Genomic DNA, 26,286 nt, shown 5'->3' on the forward strand with positions numbered 1-26,286 from the left:
TGAGAGGTTCTGCTTCGAAACAATATGTCCTGTCACTAGTGATTTGTTACGAGTTAGGTACAGTGGTCAACAGCGCAGTGTCACCATGTTGCTGAATAGAATGGTGGTATTTGGACTCTTTTGTCTGGGGATACTGTAGAGAGGCAGTGGCAATTCGAAGGCACTGGATTTGACAGGGTAAGGTTATGGGGCCTGAACTATGCTATCGGGTAGCCCGAAAATATTGTTGGTTTCTTAGATTGTTCTGGCAAGTCTCACATAGAACCGTCATTGGGAGGAAGGATGTTTGAAACGCTTTTTACATTTCTATCCAAAACAATGTTTTTGAAAATTATGAAAGTGGCAATTTTATGCTATTTGGAGACCTATACATACCATGTATAGTTCTAAAAAGACCCTATGATGCAGACATCTTATGATACAGACGTCTTGTTGTCATTATTTTCCTCATAGTGTTCTCTAACATATGCAGTGTCTTGATGAAAAGTTTTTTTTAAATCACATTCATTTCTTAAACAAAAAAAAAAGGTAATATCTAAAAAGAAAAGTACTATTTTTTTTAAATGTATTTTTAGAAAGAATGTTTGGAACATTATATTCGTCAAATACATCACATTTCCAGAGTGGGCTACCAGGTACTTTTGAAGATATGACATTATTGATGTTATAGGTCATTAATTAACCAATCACAGCAGTCCTTTACAATTGCACATTCAGTAACTCACCAACAGAGGGAGTTCTTTTTTAATCTGTTTTCCCATTCACTGTGTTGGAGGTGCTCATTAAATGCGTCATCACTTAAAAATGAGCAGAGAGCCCACTCTGGAAATGTGATGTACTTGTAGAGCGGTGGTCATCAAGCCGGGCGATCGACTGGTTGATCTCCAAGGAATTCCTGGTCGATCACCAAACATTTCTGTTTAAAAAAACAATGATAAAGCCTTGCGTACATATTTTTGCGGGGGTTTTGTGCTGTTGGTGGTAGGTGCACTTGATTCAGCAGCCCTAGCGCCGGGAAGGCAAAGTGTTTCCTTTTTGAACAATTTCCTTTGTCTGAAGGTAGAACTCTGCCTCCCCGGCAGGCCCAGAGAGCAAATCAAGTGCACCATATAGGCCTACCGCAGGCCAATCAGATAGCTCAGATCACCATGGCTGTACAGTTTCCTCAAGCCATAGACAGTAATAAGAAGCCTCGAACAATGTTAGAACCAAGACTTCAGAGAGACTCAAGGAATACAGCACAGAGCTGCTGTTTTTATGAGTAAGTTCATGTTTAAGTTTCTATTCAGACTGTCAGCACTTTGTTCAACACTTTCATGAGCCATAAAATGTGCGTTCTCTCTACTTCCACTCAGGCTACAACCAGCACTGCAGCTGCACTGAATGAGTATATCAAAGTGTTCTGATAAGACACTAATATAACAACGCAATCTTGTCTTTTGATATCAAGAAATATTTCACTTTCTCTGGTCACAGGAGTAACAACATGAATTGGTGCATGAGGCCTTACAGGAGGCATTTGAAGGGTCTATAAAGAGGCCTTACAGGAGGCATGTGAAGATCTATAAAGAGGCCTTACAGGAGGTATGCGAAGTTCTATAAAGAGGCCTTACAGGAGGCATGTGAAGGTCTATAAAGAGGCCTTACAGGAGGCATGTGAAGGTCTATAAAGTGGCCTTACAGGAGTTATTTGAAGGTCTATAAAGAGGCCTTACAGGAGGCATGTGAAGGTCTATTAAGAGGCCTTACAGAAGGCATGTGAAGGTCTATAAAGAGGCCTTACAGGAGGCATGTGAAGGTCTATAAAGAGGCCTTACAGGAGGCATGTGAAGGTCTATAAAGAGGCCTTACAGGAGGCATGTGAAGGTCTATTAAGAGGCCTTACAAAAGTCTTGTGAAGTTCTATAAAGAGGCCTTACATAAGGCATGTGAAAGTCTATAAAGAGCCTAAAATGTCCACATATGATTTTCACTGAAATAGTTTGTGGTAGAAATGTAAAAAGCATTTCAAACATCCTTCCTCCCAAAGAAGTTTCAATGTGAGAATTGGCAGAACAATCTGAGATTCCCAAAATATTTTCTGGCTATTTTCCCGGCGTGGAATCGGCTAGAAAAATACAGTAAGCGTTATTGGTAGAAAATACAATTTGAGAAAAATCAAATGTAACCCTTGCCAATACCTCCTCCCCTACTCACCCTATATACACCCCTCCTCTCCTCTCTTCTCTCCCATCCTCTCTCGTATCTACACCCACTCTCTTCTCCTCTCCTCTCTCCCCTCCTCTCTCGTATCTACACCCACTATCTTCTCCTCTACCTCTCTCCCCTCCTCTCTAGTATCTACACTCACTCTCTTCTCCTCTCCTCTCCTCTCCTCTCTCCCCTCCTCTCTCGTAGCTACACTCACTCTCTTCTCCTCTCCTCTCCTCTCTCCCCTACTCTCTCGTATCTACATTCACTCTCTTCTTCTCTCCCCTGCCCATCATCTCTCCATCTCCTCTCCCTCCCCAGGCTGCAACCATGACCCAGAGTGGAGGTGTGAACGTGCACAGCGCAGTGGCCGAGGATCGTCTGGAGGTGCTGCAGGTGTACCGTCTGCTGCAGTGCGTACGCGAGGGAGACACGCCCGCGATAGAGAAGATGGTGCGCCTGGGCGTGCCCAACCTCATCAACCTGACAGAGCCCAGCGAGGGAAACGCCGCCATGCACCTGGCCTCCGTGGCCAACGACACCGACATGGTGCGCTTCCTACTCTCACAGGTAGGCCCGGTGTCCAATCTACCAATCATCATTTAGCGTTATCAGGCCCGGTGTCCAATCTACCAATCATCATTTAGCGTTATCAGGCCCGGTGTCCAGTCTACCAATCATCATTTAGCGTTATCAAAACCATCGCCTTCATCCAAAACAGGGTTCGCTGTCCTTTTAAATCCTGATACCAGTGTAGTTCCCCTATTTGTGATTACAGTACAACATCGACCAAGAGGTCTGGACCTTTGTGCCGCAGGTGGGCGTGCAGTCATACAGTCTCTGGTTCAAGCCCTGCTCTAGCTCATTCCCTGAACCGTTACTGTATCCATCGTCATATTTCCTGCTTGTTCTTTGGGCGGTTTAGACCAGGTTTTACTGTTAAGCACTTTTTCACAAATGTATTTGATAAAACCTTTATCTCTATTGATCTTCCCCACCGTTTCCTCCCAGGGTGCACACCCTAACATCCAGGACAAGAAGGGGCGTACGCCCGTCATCCTGGCAGCTCAGCTGGGCCATGACAACATGGTCGCCCTGCTGGCCAAGAATCACGCCAACATGGACGTGGTCGACACCGAGGGAAAAGGTAGGTAGGGAGAGGTTCTCTACCCTGCTCCCAGATCTGTTTGCACTGTCTTTCCGACTCCTGTGGTCGTTGTCTGTGACAGTGACTCCTGTGGTCGTTGTCTGTGACAGTGACTCCTGTGGTCGTTGTCTGTGACAGTGACTCCCGTGGTTGTTGTCTGTGACAGTGACTCCTGTGGTCGTTGTCTGTGACAGTGACTCCCGTGGTCGTTGTCTGTGACAGTGACTCCCGTGGTCGTTGTCTGTGACAGTGACTCCCGTGGTCGTTGTCTGTGACAGTGACTCCCGTGGTCGTTGTCTGTGACAGTGACTCCTGTGGTCGTTGTCTGTGACAGTGACTCCTGCGGTCGTTGTCTGTGACAGTGACTCCTGTGGTCGTTGTCTGTGACAGTGACTCCCGTGGTCGTTGTCTGTGACAGCGACTCCTGTGGTTGTTGTCTGTGACAGTGACTCCTGCGGTCGTTGTCTGTGACAGTGACTCCTGCGGTCGTTGTCTGTGACAGTGACTCCTCCGGTCGTTGTCTGTGACAGTGACTCCTGCGGTCGTTGTCTGTGACAATGACTCCTGCGGTCGTTGTCTGTGACAGTGACTCCTGCGGTCGTTGTCTGTGACAGTGACTCCTGTGGTCGTTGTCTGTGACAGTGCCTCCTGTAGTTGTTGCCTGTGACAGTGACTCCCGTGGTCGTTGTCTGTGACAGTGACTCCCGTGGTCGTTGTCTGTGACAGTGACTCCCGTGGTCGTTGTCTGTGACAGTGACTCCCGTGGTCGTTGTCTGTGACAGTGACTCCCGTGGTCAAGCCAGAACAAACAGATGTGGGAGCAGGCTAAGGGATGTTGAAAATGATGGGCCAAACATCACCAGAGCCATATACTTAGAGGGTTGGGCCAACTTTCATATCGTTATAATTCTAGACATTCAGTGGCATGGCGTTGTTTAAATATTCCTCATGTTATGTTAATGGACAGCTAACATGGCTGCCATATCATCATGTAAATGCGTCATAATGAGGAAACCTCAATGTCCCATCTCTCTAAATACATGGCTCTGAACAACACCAACTGTAGAGGAGTTTTGTATCTGTTCTAACCCCCCCTATAACCCTAACCCTAACCTAACCTCACCTAACCCTAACCCCCCTAACCCTAACCCCTAACCCTAACCTCACCTAACCCTAACCCCTCCTAACCCTAACCTCACCTAACCCTAACCCCCAACCCTAACCCTAACCCCTAACCCAACCCAACCATAACCTCACCTAACCCTAACCCCCCCCAACCCTAACCTCACCTAACCCTAACCTCACCTAATCCTAACCCTAACCCCCCTTAACCCTAACCCCCAACCCTAACCCTAATCTCACCTAACCCTAACCCCCAACCCTAACCCTAACCTCCCCTAACCCTAACCCACAACCCTAACCCTAACCCCCCCTAACCCTAACCCCCAACCCTAACCCTAACCCCCCCTAACCCTATTATAGCCCAATACTGAACCTAATTCCAACCCCAGCCTCAAATGTAGGTCTAATTAGGACCCCAAGCCTAACCCCTTGGCTCACCCTAACTATAAGCCTAAACCTAAACTTAAAACCTAATTTTAATTCTGACTATAACCCTAACCCTGATCTTAACCTCACCCTTAACCGTAGCAATCCCCACCCTAGCTCTAACCTTAACCCCGATCCTAAATTTAACCTCAGCCCTGACAATAACCTCAGATCTAATCCTGACCCTAAATATAATCCTAATTTTAACCCCACTTTAACAAACCCTAATCCCAGGGCAATTTTTTCCTAACCCTAATCCTGAACCCTACCTCTAACCCTAACCTTAACCCTATAAACCTAAACCTAATCCTAAAACCTAATTTTGACTACAACCCTAACCCTAACCTCACCTAACCCTAACCTCACCTAACCCTAACCCTAACCCTAACCTCCCCTAACCCTAACCCCCAACCCTAACCCTAACCTAACCCTAACCTCACCTAACCCTAACCTCACCTAACCCTAACCCCCAACCCTAACCCTAACCCCCCCTAACCCTAACCCCCAATCCTAAACCTAACCCCCCCTAACCCTAACCCCCAACCCTAACCCTAACCCTAACCTCACCCTAACCCCCAACCCTAACCCTAACCCCCCTAACCCTTACCCCCAACCCTAACCCTAACCCCCCCTAACCCTAACCCCCAACCCTAACCCTAACCCCCCCTAACCCTAACCCCCAACCCTAACCCTAACCCCCCTAACCCTAACCCTAACCCTATTATAGCCCAATACCGAACCTAATTCCAACCCCAGCCTCAAATGTAGGTCTAATTAGGACCCCAAGCCTAACCCCTTGGCTCACCCTAACTATAAGCCTAAACCTAAGCTTAAAACCTAATTTTAATTCTGACTATAACCCTAACCCTAACCCTGACCTTAACCTCACCCTTAACCGTAGCAATCCCCACCCTAGCTCTAACCTTAACCCCGATCCTAAATTTAACCTCAGCCCTGACAATAACCTCAGATCTAATCCTGACCCTAAATATAATCCTAATTTTAACCCCACTTTAACAAGCCCTAATCCCAGGGCAATTTTTTCCTAACCCTAATCCTAAACCCTAACTCTAACCCTAACCTTAACCCTATAAACCTAAACCTAATCCTAAAACCTAATTTTGACTATAACCCCGACCCTAACCTTGACCTTAACCTCACCCTTAACCGCAGCAATCCCCACCCTAGCTCTAACCTTAACCCCGATCCTGAATTTAACCTCAGCCCTGACAATAACCTCAGATCTAATCCTGACCCTGAACATAATCCTGAGCTTAACCCCACCTCAAGCTCTAATCCCTAATCCTGAACCTTGACCTAGATTCTGACTTGAATTCGAACCCAAGCCTTTTAAACTAACCCTAACCTTAAACCTAACTCCTTGGGCTCAAAACGTGGACATAAGGAATCCCTTCAGGCCTGATAGAGATTAACCAGCCTAACCCTAAACCGGATTCTTACACTTGAACTCGGGCTCCATAAAGAAGCATCCTGAAGAGCCTGGGAATTAGGGAGCAGGGGTCGATGCATTGCCTGGGGGTTTATCCTCATGGAGGAAAAGGTTAATTTAATTTGCTTTCCTTCCGGAATGAACCATAACCCCTGCTCTTGGGGAATACCTCCTAATTTCCCGTAGAACAATTATGTATCCTTAGGAGCAATAGAATTAGAGAACAGGCGCCGTGTATTTGGTGCTCTTGAAGGGCAATTTTCTCCTAAACCTAACCCTAACCTCACCTAATCCTAACCCCCCCTAACCCTAACCCTAACCCACCTGACCCCCCCTAACCCCAACCCACCTGACCCTAACCCCCAACCCTAACCCTAACCTCACCTAACCCTAACCCCCAACCCTAACCCTAACCTCACCTAACCCTAACCCCCAACTCTAACCCTAACCTCCCCTAACCCTAACCCCCAACCCTAACCCTAACCCCCCTAACCCTAACCCTAACCCCCAAACCTAACCCTAACCCCCAACCCTAACCCTAACCTCACCTAATCCTAACCCCCCTAACCCTAACCCTAACCCACCAGACCCTAACCCCCCCTAACCCTAACCCTAACCCACATAACCCCCCCTAACCCCAACCCACCTGACCCTAACCCCCAAAACTAACCTCACCTAACCCTAACCCCCCTTAACCCTAACCCACCTGACCCTAACCCCCAACCCTAACCTAACCCTAACCCCCCCTAACCCTAACCACTAACCCCCAACCCTAACCCACCTAACCCTAACCTCCCCTAACCCCCCCAACCCTAACCTCCTAACCCTAACCCACCTAACCCTAACCCCCCTAACCCTAACCACTAACCCCCAACCCTAACCCACCTAACCCTAACCCCCCTAACCTACCTAACCCTAACCCCCCCTAACCCTAACCCCCAACCCACCTAACCCACCTAACCTTAACCCCCCTAACCCTAACATCTTAACCCTAACAGACAAGACGTTTCTCTCCAGGCACACTGTTCTACTGCATCTCTCCCACCAAGCGTCACATGCGCTGCCTGCAGGTGGCGCTCAACAGCAAGGCCAACGTCAACAACGTGTCCACAGCCGGGACGCCCGTCTTTCTGCTGGCCTGCGAGCGCGCCCACGACTGTGAGAACATGTGCATCAGCATCCTGGAAAGAGGGGCTGACCCCAACGCCACCAACGAGGTAATCACAAGACAACCGCGCTGGACAGGACGCAATTGGCTATGACATCATCAGACATCAAATCACATGTTATTTGTCACATGTGCCGAATACTCTGTAAATGAGGCGTTTGGTCTTGATAAAATTGAGTGTTCTTTTTGTACTTTACTTCAATCCTTTCTTGTAATGATTATAAAATAGTGACAACCGAGATCTCCGCTCTCTTCCTAATACTCCGCCCTTCATTGCCTTCGTCTCCTTTACTTTGTCATTAACATTAGCCTGTTGCTGGCTCTCCTCTCCCCCTCCAGGCGTCTGGTCGTTCGGCTCTGATGGAGGCAGCCAGGGCGGGAGCGGTAGACCTGGTCAGGGCCATCCTCCAGAAAGGGGGAAACCCCAACGCTGTGGACAAGAAGAGGATACACACTGCCCACCTCGCTGCAGAGGGGGGCTTCTTTGAGGTACTACAGAGGTGCTGGTTAACAAAAGGATACCTTAGTAATCAGGTTTAAAACCAGGTTCTTCAACATACGGTGCATTCCGAAAGTATTCAGACCCCTTGTTACGTTAGAGCCTTATTCTAAAATGGATTACATAGTTTTTTTTCCCCCTCATCAATCTACACACAATACCCCTTAATGACCAAGCAAAAAATGTTTTGGGAATTTGTTGCAAATTTAATCAAATAAAAAAACTGAAATACCACATTTACTCTACTCTGTTGACGCACCTTTGGCAGCGTTTACAGCCTTGACTCTTCTTGGGTATGACGCTACAAGCTTAGCACACCTGTATTTGGGGAGTTTCTCCCATTTTTCTCTGTAGATCCTCTCAAGCCCTATCAGGTTGGATGGGGAGTGTCCCTGTGTCTATTTCCAGGTCTTTCCAGAGATGTTAGATTGGGTTCAGGTCCAGGCTCTGGCTGGGCCACTCAAGGACCTTCAGAGACTTGTCCCGAAGCTACTCCTACATTGTCTTGGCTGTGTGCTTAGGGTCATTGTCCTGTTGGAAGGTGAACCTTCGCCCCAGTCTCAGGTCCTGAGCAGGTTTTCATCAAGGAGCTCTCTGTACTTTGCTCCGTTCATCTTTCCCTCGATGCTGACTAGTCTCCCAGTCCCTGCCGCTGAAAAACATCACCACAGCATGATGCTTCCACCACCATGCTTCACTGTAGGGATGATGCCATGTTTCCTCCAGACATGACGCTTGGCATTCAGGCCAAATAGTTCAATCTTGGTTTCATCAGACCAGAGAATCGTGTTTCTCATGGTCTGAGAGTTCTTTAGGTGCCTTTTGGCAAACTCCAAGAGGGCTGTCATTTGCTGTCACTGAGGAGTCTGGCCACTCTACCATAAAGGCCTGATTGGTAGAGTGCTGCAGAGATGGTTGTCCTTCTGGAAGGTTCTCCCATCTCCACAGAGGAACTCTGGAGCTCTGTCAGAGTGACCATAGGGTTCTGACCAAGGTCCTTCTCCCCTGATTTCTCAGTTTGGCCGGTTGGCCAGCTCTCGGAAGAATCTTGGTGGTTCCAAACGTCTTCCATTTAAGAATTCAAATCAAATCAAATTTTATTTGTCACATACACATGGTTAGCAGATGTTAATGCGAGTGTAGCGAAATGCTTGTGCTTCTAGTTCCGACAATGCAGTAATAACCAACGAGTAATCTAGCTAACAATTCCAAAACTACTACCTTATACACATAAGTGTAAAGGGATAAAGAATATGTACATAAAGATATATGAATGAGTGATGGTACAGAGCGGCATGGGCAAGATGCAGTAGATGGTATCGAGTGCAGTATATACAGTGCCTTGCGAAAGTATTCGGCCTCCTTGAACTTTGCGACCTTTTGCCACATTTCAGGCTTAAAACATAAAGATATAAAACTGTATTTTTTTTGTGAAGAATCAACAACAAGTGGGACACAATCATGAAGTGGAACGACATTTATTGGATATTTCAAACTTTTTTAACAAATCAAAAACTGAAAAATTGGGCGTGCAAAATTATTCAGCCCCTTTACTTTCAGTGCAGCAAACTCTCTCCAGAAGTTCAGTGAGGATCTCTGAATGATCCAATGTTGACCTAAATGACTAATGATGATAAATACAATCCACCTGTGTGTAATCAAGTCTCCGTATAAATGCACCTGCACTGTGATAGTCTCAGAGGTCCGTCAAAAGCGCAGAGAGCATCATGAAGAACAAGGAACACACCAGGCAGGTCCGAGATACTGTTGTGAAGAAGTTTAAAGCCGGATTTGGATACAAAAAGATTTCCCAAGCTTTAAACATCCCAAGGAGCACTGTGCAAGCGATAATATTGAAATGGAAGGAGTATCAGACCACTGCAAATCTACCAAGACCTGGCCGTCCCTCTAAACTTTCAGCTCATACAAGGAGAAGACTGATCAGAGATGCAGCCAAGAGGCCCATGATCACTCTGGATGAACTGCAGAGATCTACAGCTGAGGTGGGAGACTCTGTCCATAGGACAACAATCAGTCGTATATTGCAAAAATCTGGCCTTTATGGAAGAGTGGCAAGAAGAAAGCCATTTCTTAAAGATATCCATAAAAAGTGTCGTTTAAAGTTTGCCACAAGCCACCTGGGAGACACACCAAACATGTGGAAGAAGGTGCTCTGGTCAGATGAAACCAAAATTGAACTTTTTGGCAACAATGCAAAATGTTATGTTTGGCGTAAAAGCAACACAGCTCATCACCCTGAACACACCATCCCCACTGTCAAACATGGTGGTGGCAGCATCATGGTTTGGGCCTGCTTTTCTTCAGCAGGGACAGGGAAGATGGTTAAAATTGATGGGAAGATGGATGGAGCCAAATACAGGACCATTCTGGAAGAAAACCTGATGGAGTCTGCAAAAGACCTGAGACTGGGACGGAGATTTGTCTTCCAACAAGACAATGATCCAAAACATAAAGCAAAATCTACAATGGAATGGTTCAAAAATAAACATATCCAGGTGTTAGAATGGCCAAGTCAAAGTCCAGACCTGAATCCAATCGAGAATCTGTGGAAAGAACTGAAAACTGCTGTTCACAAATGCTCTCCATCCAACCTCACTGAGCTCGAGCTGTTTTGCAAGGAGGAATGGGAAAAAAATTCAGTCTCTCGATGTGCAAAACTGATAGAGACATACCCCAAGCGACTTACAGCTGTAATCGCAGCAAAAGGTGGCGCTACAAAGTAGTAACTTAAGGGGGCTGAATAATTTTGCACGCCCAATTTTTCAGTTTTTGATTTGTTAAAAAAGTTTGAAATATCCAATAAATGTTGTTCCACTTCATGATTGTGTCCCACTTGTTGTTGATTCTTCACAAAAAATACAGTTGTATATCTTTATGTTTGAAGCCTGAAATGTGGCAAAAGGTCGCAAAGTTCAAGGGGGCCGAATACTTTCGCAAGGCACTGTACATATGAGATGAGTATGTAAACAAAGTGGCATAGTTTAAAGTGGCTAGAGATACATGTATTACATAAAGATGCTGTAGATGATATAGAGTACAGTATATACATATACATATGAGATAAATAATGTAGGGTATGTAAACATTATATTAAGTAGCATTGTTTAAAGTGGCTAGTGATATATTTTACATCAATTCCCATCAATTCCCATTATTAAAGTGGCTGGAGTTGAGTCAGTGTGTTGGCAGCAGCCACTCAGTGTTAGTGGTGGCTGTTTAACAGTCTGATGGCCTTGCGATAGAAGCTGTTTTTCAGTTTCTCGGTCCCAGCTTTGATGCACCTGTACTGACCTCGCCTTCTGGATGATAGCGGGGTGAACAGGCAGTGGCTCGGGTGGTTGTTGTTCTTGATGATCATTATGGCCTTCCTGTGACATCGGGTGGTGTATATGTCCTGGAGGGCAGGTAGTTTGCCCCCGGTGATGCGTTGTGCAGACCTCACTACCCTCTGGAGAGCCTTACGGTTGTGGGCTGAGCAGTTGCCGTACCAGGCGGTGAATTATGGATGCCACTATGTTCTTGGGGACCTTCAATGCTGCAGACGTTTTTTGGTACCCTTCTCCAGATCTGTGCCTCAACACAATCCTGTCTCGGAGCTCTACTGGAATTCCTTCAACCTCATGGCTTGGTTTTTGCTCTGACAGGCACTGTCAACTGTGGGACCTTATATAGACAGATGTGTGCCTTTCCAAATCATGTCCAATTACATTTACCACAGGTGGATTCCAATCAAGTTGTAGAATCATCTCAAGGATGATCAATGGAAACAGGATTAACCTGAGCTCAATTTCAAGTCTCAAATTCATCTGAATATTTATGTAAAGAAGGGCATTTCTGTTTTTTATTTTAAATACATTTGCAAAACTTTCTAAACCTGTTTTCACTTTGTCATTTACAGGTTATTATTTGTAGATTGATGAGGAAATGTGTTTAAGGCTGTAAAGGTAACAAAATGTAGGAAAAGGGGTCTGAATAGTTTCCGAAAGCGCTGCACTAAACTGTTATGTGGTGTTTTGGCTACATGACGAACACAGGCTGGAATCATGTTTCAGAAAGGCTGTATTTCATAATGGCCAATTTATTTTCAAAGGGGGAAATAAATAATAAATAAACGATAAATGTATTGTTTGTATAATGTGACAGGGTGGCGTTAGACGGACCCTGTAGCGTTAGACAGACCCTATACTTGCTATGATGATTAATTATGCATTTAATTTGTCAAACGTTATTTTGTTTTGCATTTTGTGCACACATGCTTACAGAAATAGTGTCTCATAAGCCCATATGGGCTAGGCACCAATTGGTGTATGACACTGAAATAAAAATGAATAGGTTTGCAAAGGGAGGGTATATTACTGGAAACTTTCTAGTTTTACCAGTAAACTACCAGAATTTTGGTAACTTTCAAGTTTTTGGAGAGCAAACTGGTGGCAGTTGTGAAAAATGTCAATAGTTGGAAGAGTTGTAAAGTTAATTAAAAATGATTCCATTGTTGATTAGCTGTTTTTTTTTATTAACTAGGCTATCTTCTCTTGAACCATATGGTCTATCCATCCACTAGAAACTCATGTACTGTATGGACACATATACAGTACCAGTCAAAAGTTTGGACACACCTACTTATTCAAGGGTTTTTCTTGATTTTTACTATTTTCTACATTGTAGAATAATAGTGAAGACGTCAAACCTATTAAATAACACAAATGGAATCATGTAGTAACCAAAAAAGTGTTCAACAAATCAAAATATATTTGAGATTCTTCAAATAGCCACCCTTTGCCTTGATGACAGCTTTGCACGTTCTTGGCATTCTCTCAACCAGCTTCATGAGGTAGTCACCTGGAAGACGGTTCAATTAACAGGTGTGCCTTGTTAAAAGTTAATTTGTGGGATTTCTTTCCTTTGTAATGCGTTTGAGCCAATCATTTGTGTTGTGACAAGGTAGGGCTGGTATACAGAAGATAGCCCTATTTGGTAAAAGACCAAGTCCATATTATGGCAAGAACAGCTCAAATAAGCAAAGAGAAATGACAATCCATCATTACTTTAAGACATGAAGGTCAGTCAATCTGGAACATTTCAAGAACTTGAAAGTTTCTTCCAGTGCAGTCGAAAAAAACATAAAGTGCTGTGAAGAAACTGGCTCTCATGAGGACCACCACAGGAAAGGAAGACCCAGATTTACCTCTGCTGCAGAGGATAAGTTCATTAGAGTTACCTGGCTCTCATGAGGACCACCACAGGACAGGAAGACCCAGAGTTACCTCTGCTGCAGAGGATAAGTTCATTAGAGTTACCTGGCTCTCATGAGGACCACCACAGGACAGGAAGACCCAGAGTTACCTCTGTTGCAGAGGATAAGTTCATTACAGTTAACTGGCTCTCATGAGGACCACCACAGGAAAGGGAGACCCAGAGTTACTTCTGCTGCAGAGGATCAGTTCATTAGAGTTACCTGGCTCTCACGAGGACCACCACAGGACAGGAAGACCCAGAGTTACCTCTGCTGCAGAGGATAAGTTCATTAGAGTTACCTGGCTCTCATGAGGACCACCACAGGACAGGAAGACCCAGAGTTACCTCTGCTGCAAAAGATAAGTTCATTAGAGTTACCTGGCCCTCATGAGGACCACCACAGGACAGGAAGACCCAGAGTTACCTCTACTGCAGAGGATAAGTTCATTAGAGTTAACTGGCTCTCATGAGGACCACCACAGGAAAGGGAGACCCAGAGTTACTTCTGCTGCAGAGGATACGTTCATTAGAGTTACCTGGCTCTCATGAGGACCACCACAGGAAAGGGAGACCCAGAGTTACTTCTGCTGCAGAGGATAAGTTCATTAGAGTTACCTGGCTCTCACGAGGACCACCACAGGACAGGAAGACCCAGAGTTACCTCTGCTGCAGAGGATAAGTTCATTAGAGTTACCTGGCTCTCATGAGGACCACCACAGGACAGGAAGACCCAGAGTTACCTCTGCTGCAAAAGATAAGTTCATTAGAGTTACCTGGCCCTCATGAGGACCACCACAGGACAGGAAGACCCAGAGTTACCTCTGCTGCAGAGGATAAGTTCATTAGAGTTACCTGGCTCTCATGAGGACCACCACAGGACAGGAAGACCCAGAGTTACCTCTGTTGCAGAGGATAAGTTCATTAGAGTTACCTGGCTCTCATGAGGACCACCACAGGACAGGAAGACCCAGAGTTACCTCTGCTGCAGAGGATAAGTTCATTAGAGTTACCTGACTCTCATGAGGACCACCACAGGACAGGAAGACCCAGAGTTACCTCTGCTGCAGAGGATAAGTTCATTAGAGTTACCTGGCCCTCATGAGGACCACCACAGGACAGGAAGACCCAGAGTTACCTCTGCTGCAGAGGATAAGTTCATTGGAGTTACCTGCACCTCAAATTGCATCCCAAATAAATGCTTCACAGAGTTAATGAAACAGACACATCTCAACATCAACTGTTCAGAGGAGACTGCGTGAATCAGGCCTTCATTTTTGTATTTTTTTTATTTGACCTTTGTTTAAACAGGTAGGGAAGTTGAGAACAAGTTCTCATTTACAATTGCGACCTGGCCAAGATAAAGCAAAGCAGTTTGACACATACAACAACACAGAGTTACACATGTAGTAAAACAAACATACAGTCAATAATACAGTACAAAAACAAGTCTATATACAATGTGAGCAAATGAGGTGAGATAAGGGAGATAAAGGCAATAAAAAGGCCATGGTGGCGAAGTAAATAAAATATAGCAATTAGAAGAACTAGAATGGTAGATTTGCAGTAGATGAATGTGCAAAGTAGAAATACTGGGGTGCAAAGGAGCAAAATAAATAAATAAATATATACAGTAAATAAATTCATGGTCGAATTTCTGCAAATAAACCACTACTAAAGGACACCAATAATGAGAAGAGACTTGCTTGGGCCAAGAAACATGAGCAATGGACATTAAACAGGTGGAAATCTGTTCTCTGGTCTGATGAGTCCAAATTTGAGATTGTTGGTTCCAACCGCCTTGTCTTTGTGAGACGCAGAGCGGGTGAACGGATGATCTCGGCATGTGTGGTTCCCACCGTGAAGCATGGAGGAGGAGGTGTGATGGTGTGGGTGTGCTAAAATATTGTGATTTTTTTAAAACACTTTTTTTGGTTACTACATGATTCTATATGTGTTATTTAATAGTTTTTAATGTATTTACTATTATTCTACAATGTAGAAAATAGTAAAAAATATTTTTAAAACCTTGAATGATTAGGTGTGTCCAAACTTTTGACTAGTACTGTACACAAAAATTAATACTATATAGGAATATATATATTTTTAAGTTATTCAAGTGTACATTACCAACGTTACCGCACATTGCCATAGATTACCTGTTAATTACCAAAATTACCGTAACTTTGGTAAATTACTGCTAGCTTTGCAACCCTAAAAATAAATTGAATCAAATTGATAGATTAGGTCTAATTCTCTTTTCCCTTCCAGGTGATAGTGGTGCTGTCTGCTTACTCTGCAGACTTGAGTGTGACTGCCATGGACGGAAACACCCCCTTGCACTTGGCTGCAGCTGGAGGCTTCACTGAGTGCTGCAGGTTCCTGGCTCAGAGAGGTGGGGAACCTGACTGACTGGGCAGAGAGCCCACGGGTTGTGCAGGCTTTGGTTCCAGCCCAGCACTGCTAGCACACTGAATTCAATAAATCGGTCAACTGCTCATGAAGACATTTGATTGGCCGAATCGGATGTTTTAGTGATGGGATGGGTTTTAGTGACGGAACAACAAGCCTGCACACCCTGTATCTCTCTAGGACCACGGGTGTTGACCTCTCTTTCATCCACAGAAGATTAGAAAGTCTCTAACCCAGCACCATATATACTGTAGATAAAGCCAGCCAACTCTTACCTGTAGATTACATTTTAAAATTAAAATTGCCTCCTGTGTCAACCCCAGGCTGCAACGCCAAGCTGAAGAATACCGAGGGTTTCATCCCCAGTCAGATTGCCAAGAACAACAACCAGAAGCCAGCCATGAAGGAGCTGAAGAAGGCAGAGCGTCTGGAGGTGAAGTTCTCCAAACCGGGCGCCGTCAATCCCAATGAGCTGTGGGCGCTCACGCTGCACGACTGGTCCTGCGAGCACGAGGCGTTGCTTCGCACCGCCATGGAGATCGCTGAGGAGGCTGTGGGTCCCATGGAGACGGTTACCCGGGAGACGTTTGTGGCGGTGCTGCAGGATCACCGGGCGCCAGTGGATGACGAGAACCTCCAGAAGGTCATTCAGGAACTGATTGTCATTCTAGAATGTATAGAGCTGATGTTTAACTGTATGTGTTTGATATCTGATCTGTGGGACGTTGGGTTGTGTTCTTGTTTATGGCTTTAATGGACAACCCTCATGGGCAAAGCAGTACATTTTCTACACAGTGACTCTGGTCTACAGTAGTTCAATAGAAAGGTGAATAGGGTGTAATTTGAGAAGCAGAGAAGCAGTTTAGTATAGTGTTTTACATTGCGCTCTTATTCTGCAGTATGTCCTGATCTATAGCTTCATGGATGCCAGAAGAAAAACACTTGAATTAAAATGAATCGTTGTGATTATTTCTATCCAGGTGATTCTGGAGCACGACAAGAAGCGCGAGGGACTGATCAACTTGACTGATTTCTTCAAAGGGGTGCGCTACCTCCAAAAGGCCTTTACCCTTCCCTCCTACGAGCCCAAGAAGAAGAAAGCTGGGAAAGGGGGGAAGGGGAAAAAGAAAGGTAAGTTCGTCCTCCCCATGCCCATTTGCATTGTCCCTCCGGAGCTCATCTTCCGGCGCGAGGATGGCGGGCCGCCAAACTTCATGGTGGAGAGCTACCAGCAGTTCACCGACACCAAGCGGTTCGACCGCGACCACCCGCCGGGCCACCCCATCGAAGACGACTCAGCGTGGTACGTGGACGAGCCGGAGAAAATCTATATCAACATCAACTACTGTGTGAAGACGGGGGACCTGGAGTCTCTGAGCCTGGCCTTCAGTCAGGGGGTCCCTGTGGATGTGAAGGACTGCTACTATAAGACGCCCCTGATGACCGCCTGCGGGAGCGGGAACTACGAGGTGGCCAAGTTCCTCATCAGCCTGGGGTGAGCAATGAGCGTTATACCACGGTTGTGGTCAATTCCATTTAAATTCCAGTCAATTTAGAAAGTTAACCAAATACCAATTCCAAATATTCCTAATTGAAAAGCATGAAAAAATTATTGGAATTGCAATTTCAATTGAAAATGGAATTGACCCCAATCCTGGTGAACAATGAGCATTATACAGCCCTGTAGTATTGCTTTTCCTCATTTTCAGTGCTGATGCTGGTTTATTCAGTAGTGATCAGGTCTCAGTGCTGATGCTGGTTTATTCAGTAGTGATCAGGTCTCAGTGCTGATGCTGGTTTATTCAGTAGTGATCAGGTCTCAGTGCTGATGCTGGTTTATTCAGTAGTGATCAGGTCTCAGTGCTGATGCTGGTTTATTCAGTAGTGATCAGGTCTCAGTGCTGATGCTGGTTTATTTAGTAGTGATCAGGTCTCAGTGCTGATGCTGGTTTATTCAGTAGTGATCAGGTCTCAGTGCTGATGCTGGTTTATTCAGTAGTGATCAGTTTTTTTTTTATTGATCATTAGTCAATGAGCCAGCTGTGGACCACAAGGGGCTTTCACTTATCAAGTCTATTGATCCCTATTTTGAGTGAATCTTATTCGATACTTGCCGATGCATCTTCGGTCAGTGATCAGGTTAATGGCCATTAATCAGGTATATGGATCTGCTACAGTGCTGACGTGACCGCGTGCGACCAGTTCAGCTGGACACCGCTGCACCACGCCTCCCATGCAGGCCAGGTGGACATCGTGGACCTCCTGGTGCATTCTGGGTCAGTGGTGGACGCCGTGGCCATGAATGGAGCCACGCCCCTCATGAGGGCCATCGAGAGCTGCAGACCGTGCTGTGTGGACTACCTCATCAAGGCCGGAGCCAAGGTGCAGGCAGAGAACAAGAAAGGTACTACTATTCATACTCTGTACACAAAAAAAACGGATGACTCTTTTAAACGCTTGGTAAGACTGGTCAAAAGGTAGTGGACAAAAAATTAGGTACACCTGCTCTTTCCATGACATAGACTGACCAGGTGAATCCAGGTGAAAGCTTTTGATCCCTTATTGACGTCACTTGTTAAATCCACTTCAGTCAGTGTAGATGAAGGGGAGGAAACAGGTTAAAGAAGGATTTCAATAGCCCTTTTGAGAAAAAAAAAACATGGATTGTGTATATGTGCCATTCAGAGGGTGAATGGGCAAGACAAAATATTTAAGTGCCTTTGATTGGGGTATGGTAGTAGGTGCCAGGCGCACCGGTTTGAGTGTGTCAAGAACTGAAACCCTGCTGGGTTTTTTCACGCTCAACAGTTTCCTGTTTGTATGAAGAATGGTCCAGCACCCAAAGGACATCCAGCCAATTTGACACAACCGTGGGAAGCATTGGAGTCAACATGGGGCCAGCATCCCTGTGGAACGCTTTCGACACCTTGTAGTCCATGATCTCAATATTAGAAAGGTGTTCCTAATGTTTTGTCCACTCAGTGTATCGGGAAAAGGGTGGCATGTTCATGTTATCAATAGTCCAGCAGACGGCCCTGTTTCCCTTGATGTGATGTATTCCTTCACTCCCCTCCAGACCTCCCACCTCCTCCCCCCATCCCTCTCCACCCCTTCCACCTCCCCCGCAACCTCTTCCAGCCCAGCTCACAGTCTCTGGCTCCTCACTCACGCGTGAAATTAAAATGTGATACGATAACAGGTCTATCATCCCCAAAATCCCTGTAGCAACTGTGGACAGGTGGAGAGAAAGGTGCAGGATAGAGGACTACTGTTATGTATGAAAGGTCCAGAGTAGAGGACTACTGTTATGTTATCTATGCTATTTCTTGTCCACATTGATTTCCAATTATTACCTCCATGTGTATCTGTGCATCACTGGTTTAGATTTTAATATACACTACCATTCAAAGGTTTGGTGTCTCTTAGAAATGTCCTTGTTTTTGAAAGAAAGTCATTTTTTTGTCCATTTTTAAAATAACATCAGATTGATCAGAAACACAGTGTAGACATTGTTAATGTTGTAAATTACTATTGTAGCTGGAAATGGTTGATATTTAATGGAATATCTACATAGGCATTCAGAGGCCCATTATCAGCAACCATCACTCCTGTGTTCCAATAGCACGTTGTGTTAGCTAATCCAAGTTAATAATTTTAAAAGGCCAAAAAGGCCCTTTTGCAATTATGTTAGCACAGTTGAAAACTGTTGTTCTGATTAAAGAAGCAATAAAACTGGCCTTATTTAGACTTTGTGATTATCTGGAGCATCAGCTTTTTTGGGTTCGATTACATGCTCAAAATGGCCATAAACAAAGAACTTTCTTCTTGAAACTCATCAGTATATTCTTGTTCTGAGAAATGAAGGCTATTCCATGTGAGAAATTGCCAAGAAACTGAAGATCTCATACAACGCTGTGTACTACTCCCTTCACAGAACAGTGTAAAATGGCTCTAACCAGAATATACAGTGCCTTGCGAAAGTTTTCGGCCCCCTTGAACTTTGCGACCTTTTGCCACATTTCAGGCTTCAAACATAAAGATATAAAACTGTATTTTTTTGTGAAGAATCAACAACAAGTGGGACACAATCATGAAGTGGAACGACATTTATTGGATATTTCAAACTTTTTTAACAAATCAAAAACTGAAAAATTGGGCGTGCAAAATTATTCAGCCCCCTTAAGTTAATACTTTGTAGCGCCACCTTTTGCTGCGATTACAGCTGTAAGTCGCTTGGGGTATGTCTCTATCAGTTTTGCACATCGAGAGACTGACATTTTTTCCCATTCCTCCTTGCAAAACAGCTCGAGCTCAGTGAGGTTGGATGGAGAGCATTTGTGAACAGCAGTTTTTAGTTCTTTCCACAGATTCTCGATTGGATTCAGGTCTGGACTTTGACTTGGCCATTCTAACACCTGGATATGTTTATTTTTGAACCATTCCATTGTAGATTTTGCTTTATGTTTTGGATCATTGTCTTGTTGGAAGACAAATCTCCGTCCCAGTCTCAGGTCTTTTGCAGACTCTATCAGGTTTTCTTCCAGAATGGTCCTGTATTTGGCTCCATCCATCTTCCCATCAATTTTAACCATCTTCCCTGTCCCTGCTGAAGAAAAGCAGGCCCAAACCATGATGCTGCCACCACCATGTTTGACAGTGGGGATGGTGTGTTCAGGGTGATGAGCTGTGCTGCTTTTACGCCAAACATAACGTTTTGCATTGTTGCCAAAAAGTTCAATTTTGGTGTCATCTGACCAGAGCACCTTCTTCCACATGTTTGGTGTGTCTCCCAGGTGGTTTGTGGCAAACTTTAAACGACACTTTTTATGGATATCTTTAAGAAATGGCTTTCTTCTTGCCACTCTTCCATAAAGGCCAGATTTGTGCAATATACGACTGATTGTTGTCCTATGGACAGAGTCTCCCACCTCAGCTGTAGATCTCTGCAGTTCATCCAGAGTGATCATGGTCCTCTTGGCTGCATCTCTGATCAGTCTTCTCCTTGTATGAGCTGAAAGTTTAGAGGGACGGACAGGTCTTGGTAAATTTGCAGTGGTCTGATACTCCTTCCATTTCCATATTATCGCTTGCACAGTGCTCCTTGGGATGTTTAAAGCTTGGGAAATATTTTTGTATCCAAATCCGGCTTTAAACTTCTTCACAACAGTATCTCGGACCTGCCTGGTGTGTTCCTTGTTCTTCATGATGCTCTCTGCGCTTTTAACGGACCTCTGAGACTATCACAGTGCAGGTGCATTTATACGACTTGATTACACACAGGTGGATTGTATTTATCATCATTAGTCATTTAGGTCAACATTGGATCATTCAGAGATCCTCACTGAACTTCTGGAGAGAGTTTGCTGCACTGAAAGTAAAGGGGCTGAATAATTTTGCACGCCCAATTTTTCAGTTTTTGATTTGTTAAAAAAGTTTGAAATATCCAATAAATGTCGTTCCACTTCATGATTGTGTCCCACTTGTTGTTGATTCTTCACAAAAAAATACAGTTTTATATCTTTATGTTTGAAGCCTGAAATGTGGCAAAAGGTTGCAAAGTTCAAGGGGGCCGAATACTTTCGCAAGGCACTGTATTTTGCCAAGATAATCCATCCACCTGATAGGTGTGGCATATCAATAAGCTAATTAAACAGCATGATCATTACACAGGTTAATGTGCTGGGGACAATGAAAGGCTCCTCTAAAATGTGCAGTTTTGTCACCCAACACAATTCCACACAACACAATGACTGAGCGTGCAATTGGCATGCTGACTGCAGGAATGTCCACCAGAGCTGTTGCCAGTGAATGGAATGTTAATTTCTCTACCATAAGCCGCCTCCAACATTGTTTTAAAGAATTTGGCAGTACGTCCAACCTCAGACCACATGTAGCCACGCCAGCCAAGGACCTCCACATCCGGCTTCTTTATCCGCGGGATCGTCAGAGACCAGCCACCCGGACAGCTGAAGAAACAGAGGAGTATTTCTGTCTGTAAAAAGGCCCTTTTCTGGAGAAAAACTCGGTCTGATTGGCTGGGCCAGGCTCTCTGCGCCCCTGCCCAGTCATGTGAAATCAATAGATTAGGGCCTAATGAATGTATTTCAATTGACTGTTTTCCTTATATGAACGAACTGTAACTTTGCAAAATCTTAGAAATGGTTGCATGTTACATTCATATTTTTGTTCAGTATAATAATATAGGCCATTTAGCCAATGTTTTTATCATAATTGACTTAGTCATGTGGGAATAAACTTTTTTTGTTTTATGCACGGGTGGTCCCGGAAATTGAACTCACTGTCCTGGCGTCGCAAGCGCCACGCTCTGTCAACTGAGCTCTGTAAGACCACCGTGTATCTAGAGCATGTGTAACTGCTTTAGTTACTGTTATGTTACTCGGGAAGGTACAGAATAGGGTTCTAATTAAAACGCTATGGGTCTCATTTCAGAGCAGAATTGCCTGGACATTGCCAGAGCATATGGAGACATCAGGATAACTGATCTGGTCCAGGCTAAGTTTGACAGCCTCCCCAAGTCCAAGGAGGGGAAGGGGAAGGGAGGAGGCAAACCTGTGGCCAAGCTCGCCAGTCTAGCTGCTCCTAAGGTAAATAACTACCTGGTTGTGGGGTTATGTTATTTCCTCACCATGGTTACAAACATACACATACTGCAGACTAGTTTTATGTGTCTTGTATATACACTGAGTGGACAAAACATTAGGAACACCTGCTCTCTCCATTACATAGACTGACCAGGTGAATCCAGGTGAAAGCTACGATCCCTTATTGATGTCACTTGTTAAATCCACTTCAGTCAGTTTAGATGAAGGGGAGGTGTCACGAACCGGCTCAAAGCCCGTAACAAAGGGAGACAACGTGGAGATAAGGAGTAACAAAATATATATTTAACTAAAGCAACTAAGGAAAATATACAATGATGTGTGTAATCAGTAATCAGTAGTGTAAGTGAGTGTTTTGCATGCATGAATGTGACAATGCAGGGTGTTGAAAGGTGCCAAAGCAAACAAACAAAAGGCCACCAAGAACCACAACACAATCTACAAAGGTGTCTGCATGGAGAGAGTCTCTTCCATGAATGTGGAAGAGGTCTATTTATCCTGGGAGACAACGGGCCCAGGTGTTTCCCATGAAGCTGACGACCCTCTCAACTCCGCCCACCGGCATCCGATTAAGGAAACAAGAACAAAGACAGAATACGGCAGACAGTGGGAGGGTCGTCACATTCCCCCCCATAAAACCGGGGACCAACAAGGACCCCGGAACAACATACCAGCCTCTGCGTCCCAAATTGACACAGCCTCTGCGTCCCAAATTGACACAGCCTCTGCGTCCCAAATTGACACAGCCTCTACGTCCCAAATTGACACAGCCTCCTGCGTCCCAAATTGACACAGCCTCTGCGTCCCAAATTGACACAGCCTCTGCGTCCCAAATTGACACAGCCTCCTGCGTCCCAAATTGACACAGCCCCTGCGTCCCAAATTGACACAGCCTCCTGTGTCCCAAATTGATGAGGGGTTATGTGTTCACACCTCCACCTGCCCCAGCGAACCTCCTCCTCCCCAGACCTCAGCAACCTTTGCGCATAGGAAGCAATATTTAAGAGGAAAGAAGAACACTAGACCAGGAGGCAACAGACAGGAAAGATATAACATGACAACCCCAACCAATGGTCAGTCACGTAAACATTCAGGAACATGGCACAGAAGACCACAACAGCTACAAACTCCAACGAAAGAACATCAGGGTCCTTCTTAATTTTTTACAACTCCCAACGATTCATAGTCACTTCCAACGATTCATAGTCACTTCCAACGAAACAGAATTTCACTAATTTCAATAATTTAACCTTGTAGTGTTCAGCGATCTTCAAAAGCTGTTCTTTAGTACCTAATTCTAACAGTTCCTCTGATGGAAAGCGAATGAACTTGTCTACATGAGACACCATAGTCATAAGTAAATAATCTTGCTCAACCCCTCTGAGCACATCAGACCACAACCAGAGAAATGACAATCACGATGAGCACCACAGAAGAGAGATGAGATACGGATCTTCCCCAAAACCTACAATAACTCAACCCTAGTCTTTGTGCAGATTTGCGGTGGGTATTTACGCACTGTAGCCCGCAAGCCACGGATGTGCCCCCGAGACAACTGCTCAGTCCACAGACACCACGCAACTCAATATTAGGATGATGTTCCTTATGTATGGTAAACTCAGTGTGTTTTTTTAAATGTATGACATATGCTTCAATATGTATGTTATTTGCTATGTGTGTTATGTGTAGTGTTTGATTTGATGTGTGGATCTGCCTGTGCATGTGTGTCTTCGTGTGTAACGTTTGTGTGCGTGTGTGTGTTTCCGTCTATCCGTCTCCATCCAGTCTGACTCTGTGTCTGCGACCTCCTCTGAGACGACGGTGAGGAAGGTTTCTCTGAAGGACAACATCATCTTCCTCAACACCCAGATCACCAGCGGAGCCACCAACCGCCTCGACATCAGCTTTGTGCCAAAAACAGTAGGTTCCCACTTCTCCGCTTCCTCCGTGACAGAAGGCACCTGATCTAGCCAATGACCTCATCCTTTGATTAGCCTGTTGTTTTGTTCTCAACTTGTTTTTTCTATGCAGGCACTCTTAGGTGGCTATTACATAACGTCAATTTCTTTCTCCCTCCTCCCCTTTGTCTCGCTCTGCTGCCCCTCCTCCCCACTCTTTGTTTCGCTCTGCTGCCCCTCTCCCCCTCTTTGTCTCTGCTGCCCCTCTCCCCCCTATTTGTTACGCTCTGCTGCCCCTCTCCCCCCTATTTGTTACGCTCTGCTGCCCCTCTCCACCATTTTGTTTCGCTCTGCTGCCCCTCCCCCCTCTTTGTTTCGCTCTACTGCCCCTCCCCCCTCTTTGTTTCGCTCTGCTGCCCCTCTCCCCCCTCTTTGTTTCGCTCTGCTGCCCCTCTCCCCCCTCTTTGTCTCGCTCTGCTGCCCCTCTCCCCCCTCTTTGTCTCTGCTGCCCCTCTCCCCCTCTTTGTCTCTGCTGCCCCTCTCCCCCCTCTTTGTCTCTGCTGCCCCTCTCCCCCTCTTTCTCTGCTGCCCCTCTCCCCCCTCTTTGTCTCTGCTGCCCCTCTCCCCCTCTTTGTCTCTGCTGCCCCTCTCCCCAACTTTGTCTCGCTCTGCTGCCCCTCTCCCCCCCTTTGTCTCGCTCTGCTGCCCCTCTCCCCCAACGTTGCCTCGCTCTGCTGCCCCTCTCCCCCCCTTTGTTACGCTCTGCTGCCCCTCTCCCCCCTCTTTGTCTCTGCTGCCCCTCTCCCCAACTTTGTCTCGCTCTGCTGCCCCTCTCCCCCCCTTTGTCTCGCTCTGCTGCCCCTCTCCCCCAACGTTGCCTCGCTCTGCTGCCCCTCTCCCCCAACGTTGTCTCGCTCTGCTGCCCCTCTCCCACCCCACCCTCTTTGTCTCACTCTGCTGTCCCCCCCTCTTTGGATCGCTCTGCTGCCCCTCTCCCACCCCACCCTCTTTGTCTCACTCTGCTGTCCCCCCCTTGTCTCGCTCTGCTGCCCCTCTCCCAACCCACCCTCTTTGGCTCACTCTGCTGGCCCCCCCCTTTGTTTCGCTCTGCTGCCCCTCCCACCCCCCTCTCTCTTTTTTTCTCACTCTAACATCTCTTCTCTCTATTTCTCTCCTGATCTTTCCTTCTCTCTTTCTCCCCTTCTCTAATTCTCTCTCTCTCTCGCTCTCTCTCTCTCCCTCCTCACTCCCTTGTCAGGTGTGGGGTAAGCAGCTGACCAGCAGCCAGCTGATTGAGAGGAAGGAGGAGAGGAGAGACCGTCTGTCCTACGAGGTGGACTTTGAGGACTTCATGATGCCTTTCAACCAGAACATCAGGCAGAAGGCCCAGGAACTGGGAGGCCTCGACAACTGACACAGACAGGGTGTCCCAAATGGACACCCTTTTCCTATTATATAGTGCACTACATTTGACCAGTGCCCATAGGGCACAAACATAGTGTTTGTCAACATAGTGCAGTATATGGGGAATAGGGTGCCATTTCAGATGCACGCAGAAAGAGACAAAAATAAACCATATGTCCAGTCAGTTTTGATTCAACTAGCAGTTTTTATAATGCCAGCATGCTATCATATTGTTACTGACATACAGGTCACATATTCCATATTGTAGCATTGTAACATAACGATAGACACCATAGTTCTTAGTACATCACAGGAGGTCGGTGGCACCTTAATTGGGGGAGGACGGGCTTGTGGTAATGACTGGAGCGGAATCAGTGGAATGGGATCAAATACATCAAACACGTGGTTTCATTCCATTCGCTCTGTTCCAGACATTATTATGAGCCATCCTCCCCTCAGCAGCCTCCTGTGCTCTACATGTTTTAATAAAAGTTCGTAGTAGTTGATAGTATAGGAGTTGATAGTATAGGAGTTGATAGGAGTTAATAGTATAGGAGTTGATAGGAGTTAATAGTATAGGAGTTGATAGGAGTTAATAGTATATGAGTTGGTAGGAGTTAATAGGATAGGACTTGATAGGACTTGATAATATAGTAGTTGATAGGAGTTGATAGTATAGGAGTTAATAGTATAGGAG

At 45.5% G+C, this 26,286-nt stretch overlaps 1 protein-coding gene across 1 annotated transcript; it reads left to right on the top strand.

Moving 5' to 3' along the window:
* The first annotated feature begins 1,586 nt into the window (after window positions 1-1,586).
* On the top strand, window positions 1,587-25,599 carry LOC139374534 (ankyrin repeat and EF-hand domain-containing protein 1-like). The gene is made up of 12 exons (XM_071115525.1): window positions 1,587-1,652; window positions 2,512-2,760; window positions 3,202-3,337; window positions 7,353-7,552; window positions 7,843-7,992; window positions 15,527-15,650; window positions 15,991-16,310; window positions 16,648-17,162; window positions 17,845-18,071; window positions 22,118-22,272; window positions 24,073-24,207; window positions 25,444-25,599. Exons 1-12 carry the CDS (start codon window positions 1,587-1,589, stop codon window positions 25,597-25,599), a joined length of 2,433 nt encoding a protein of 810 aa, XP_070971626.1.
* The last annotated feature ends 687 nt before the right edge of the window (window positions 25,600-26,286 follow it).

This window comes from Oncorhynchus clarkii, chromosome 19 (genome assembly GCF_045791955.1).
Source record: "Oncorhynchus clarkii lewisi isolate Uvic-CL-2024 chromosome 19, UVic_Ocla_1.0, whole genome shotgun sequence".
In the NCBI taxonomy this organism is placed as follows: domain Eukaryota; kingdom Metazoa; phylum Chordata; class Actinopteri; order Salmoniformes; family Salmonidae; genus Oncorhynchus; species Oncorhynchus clarkii.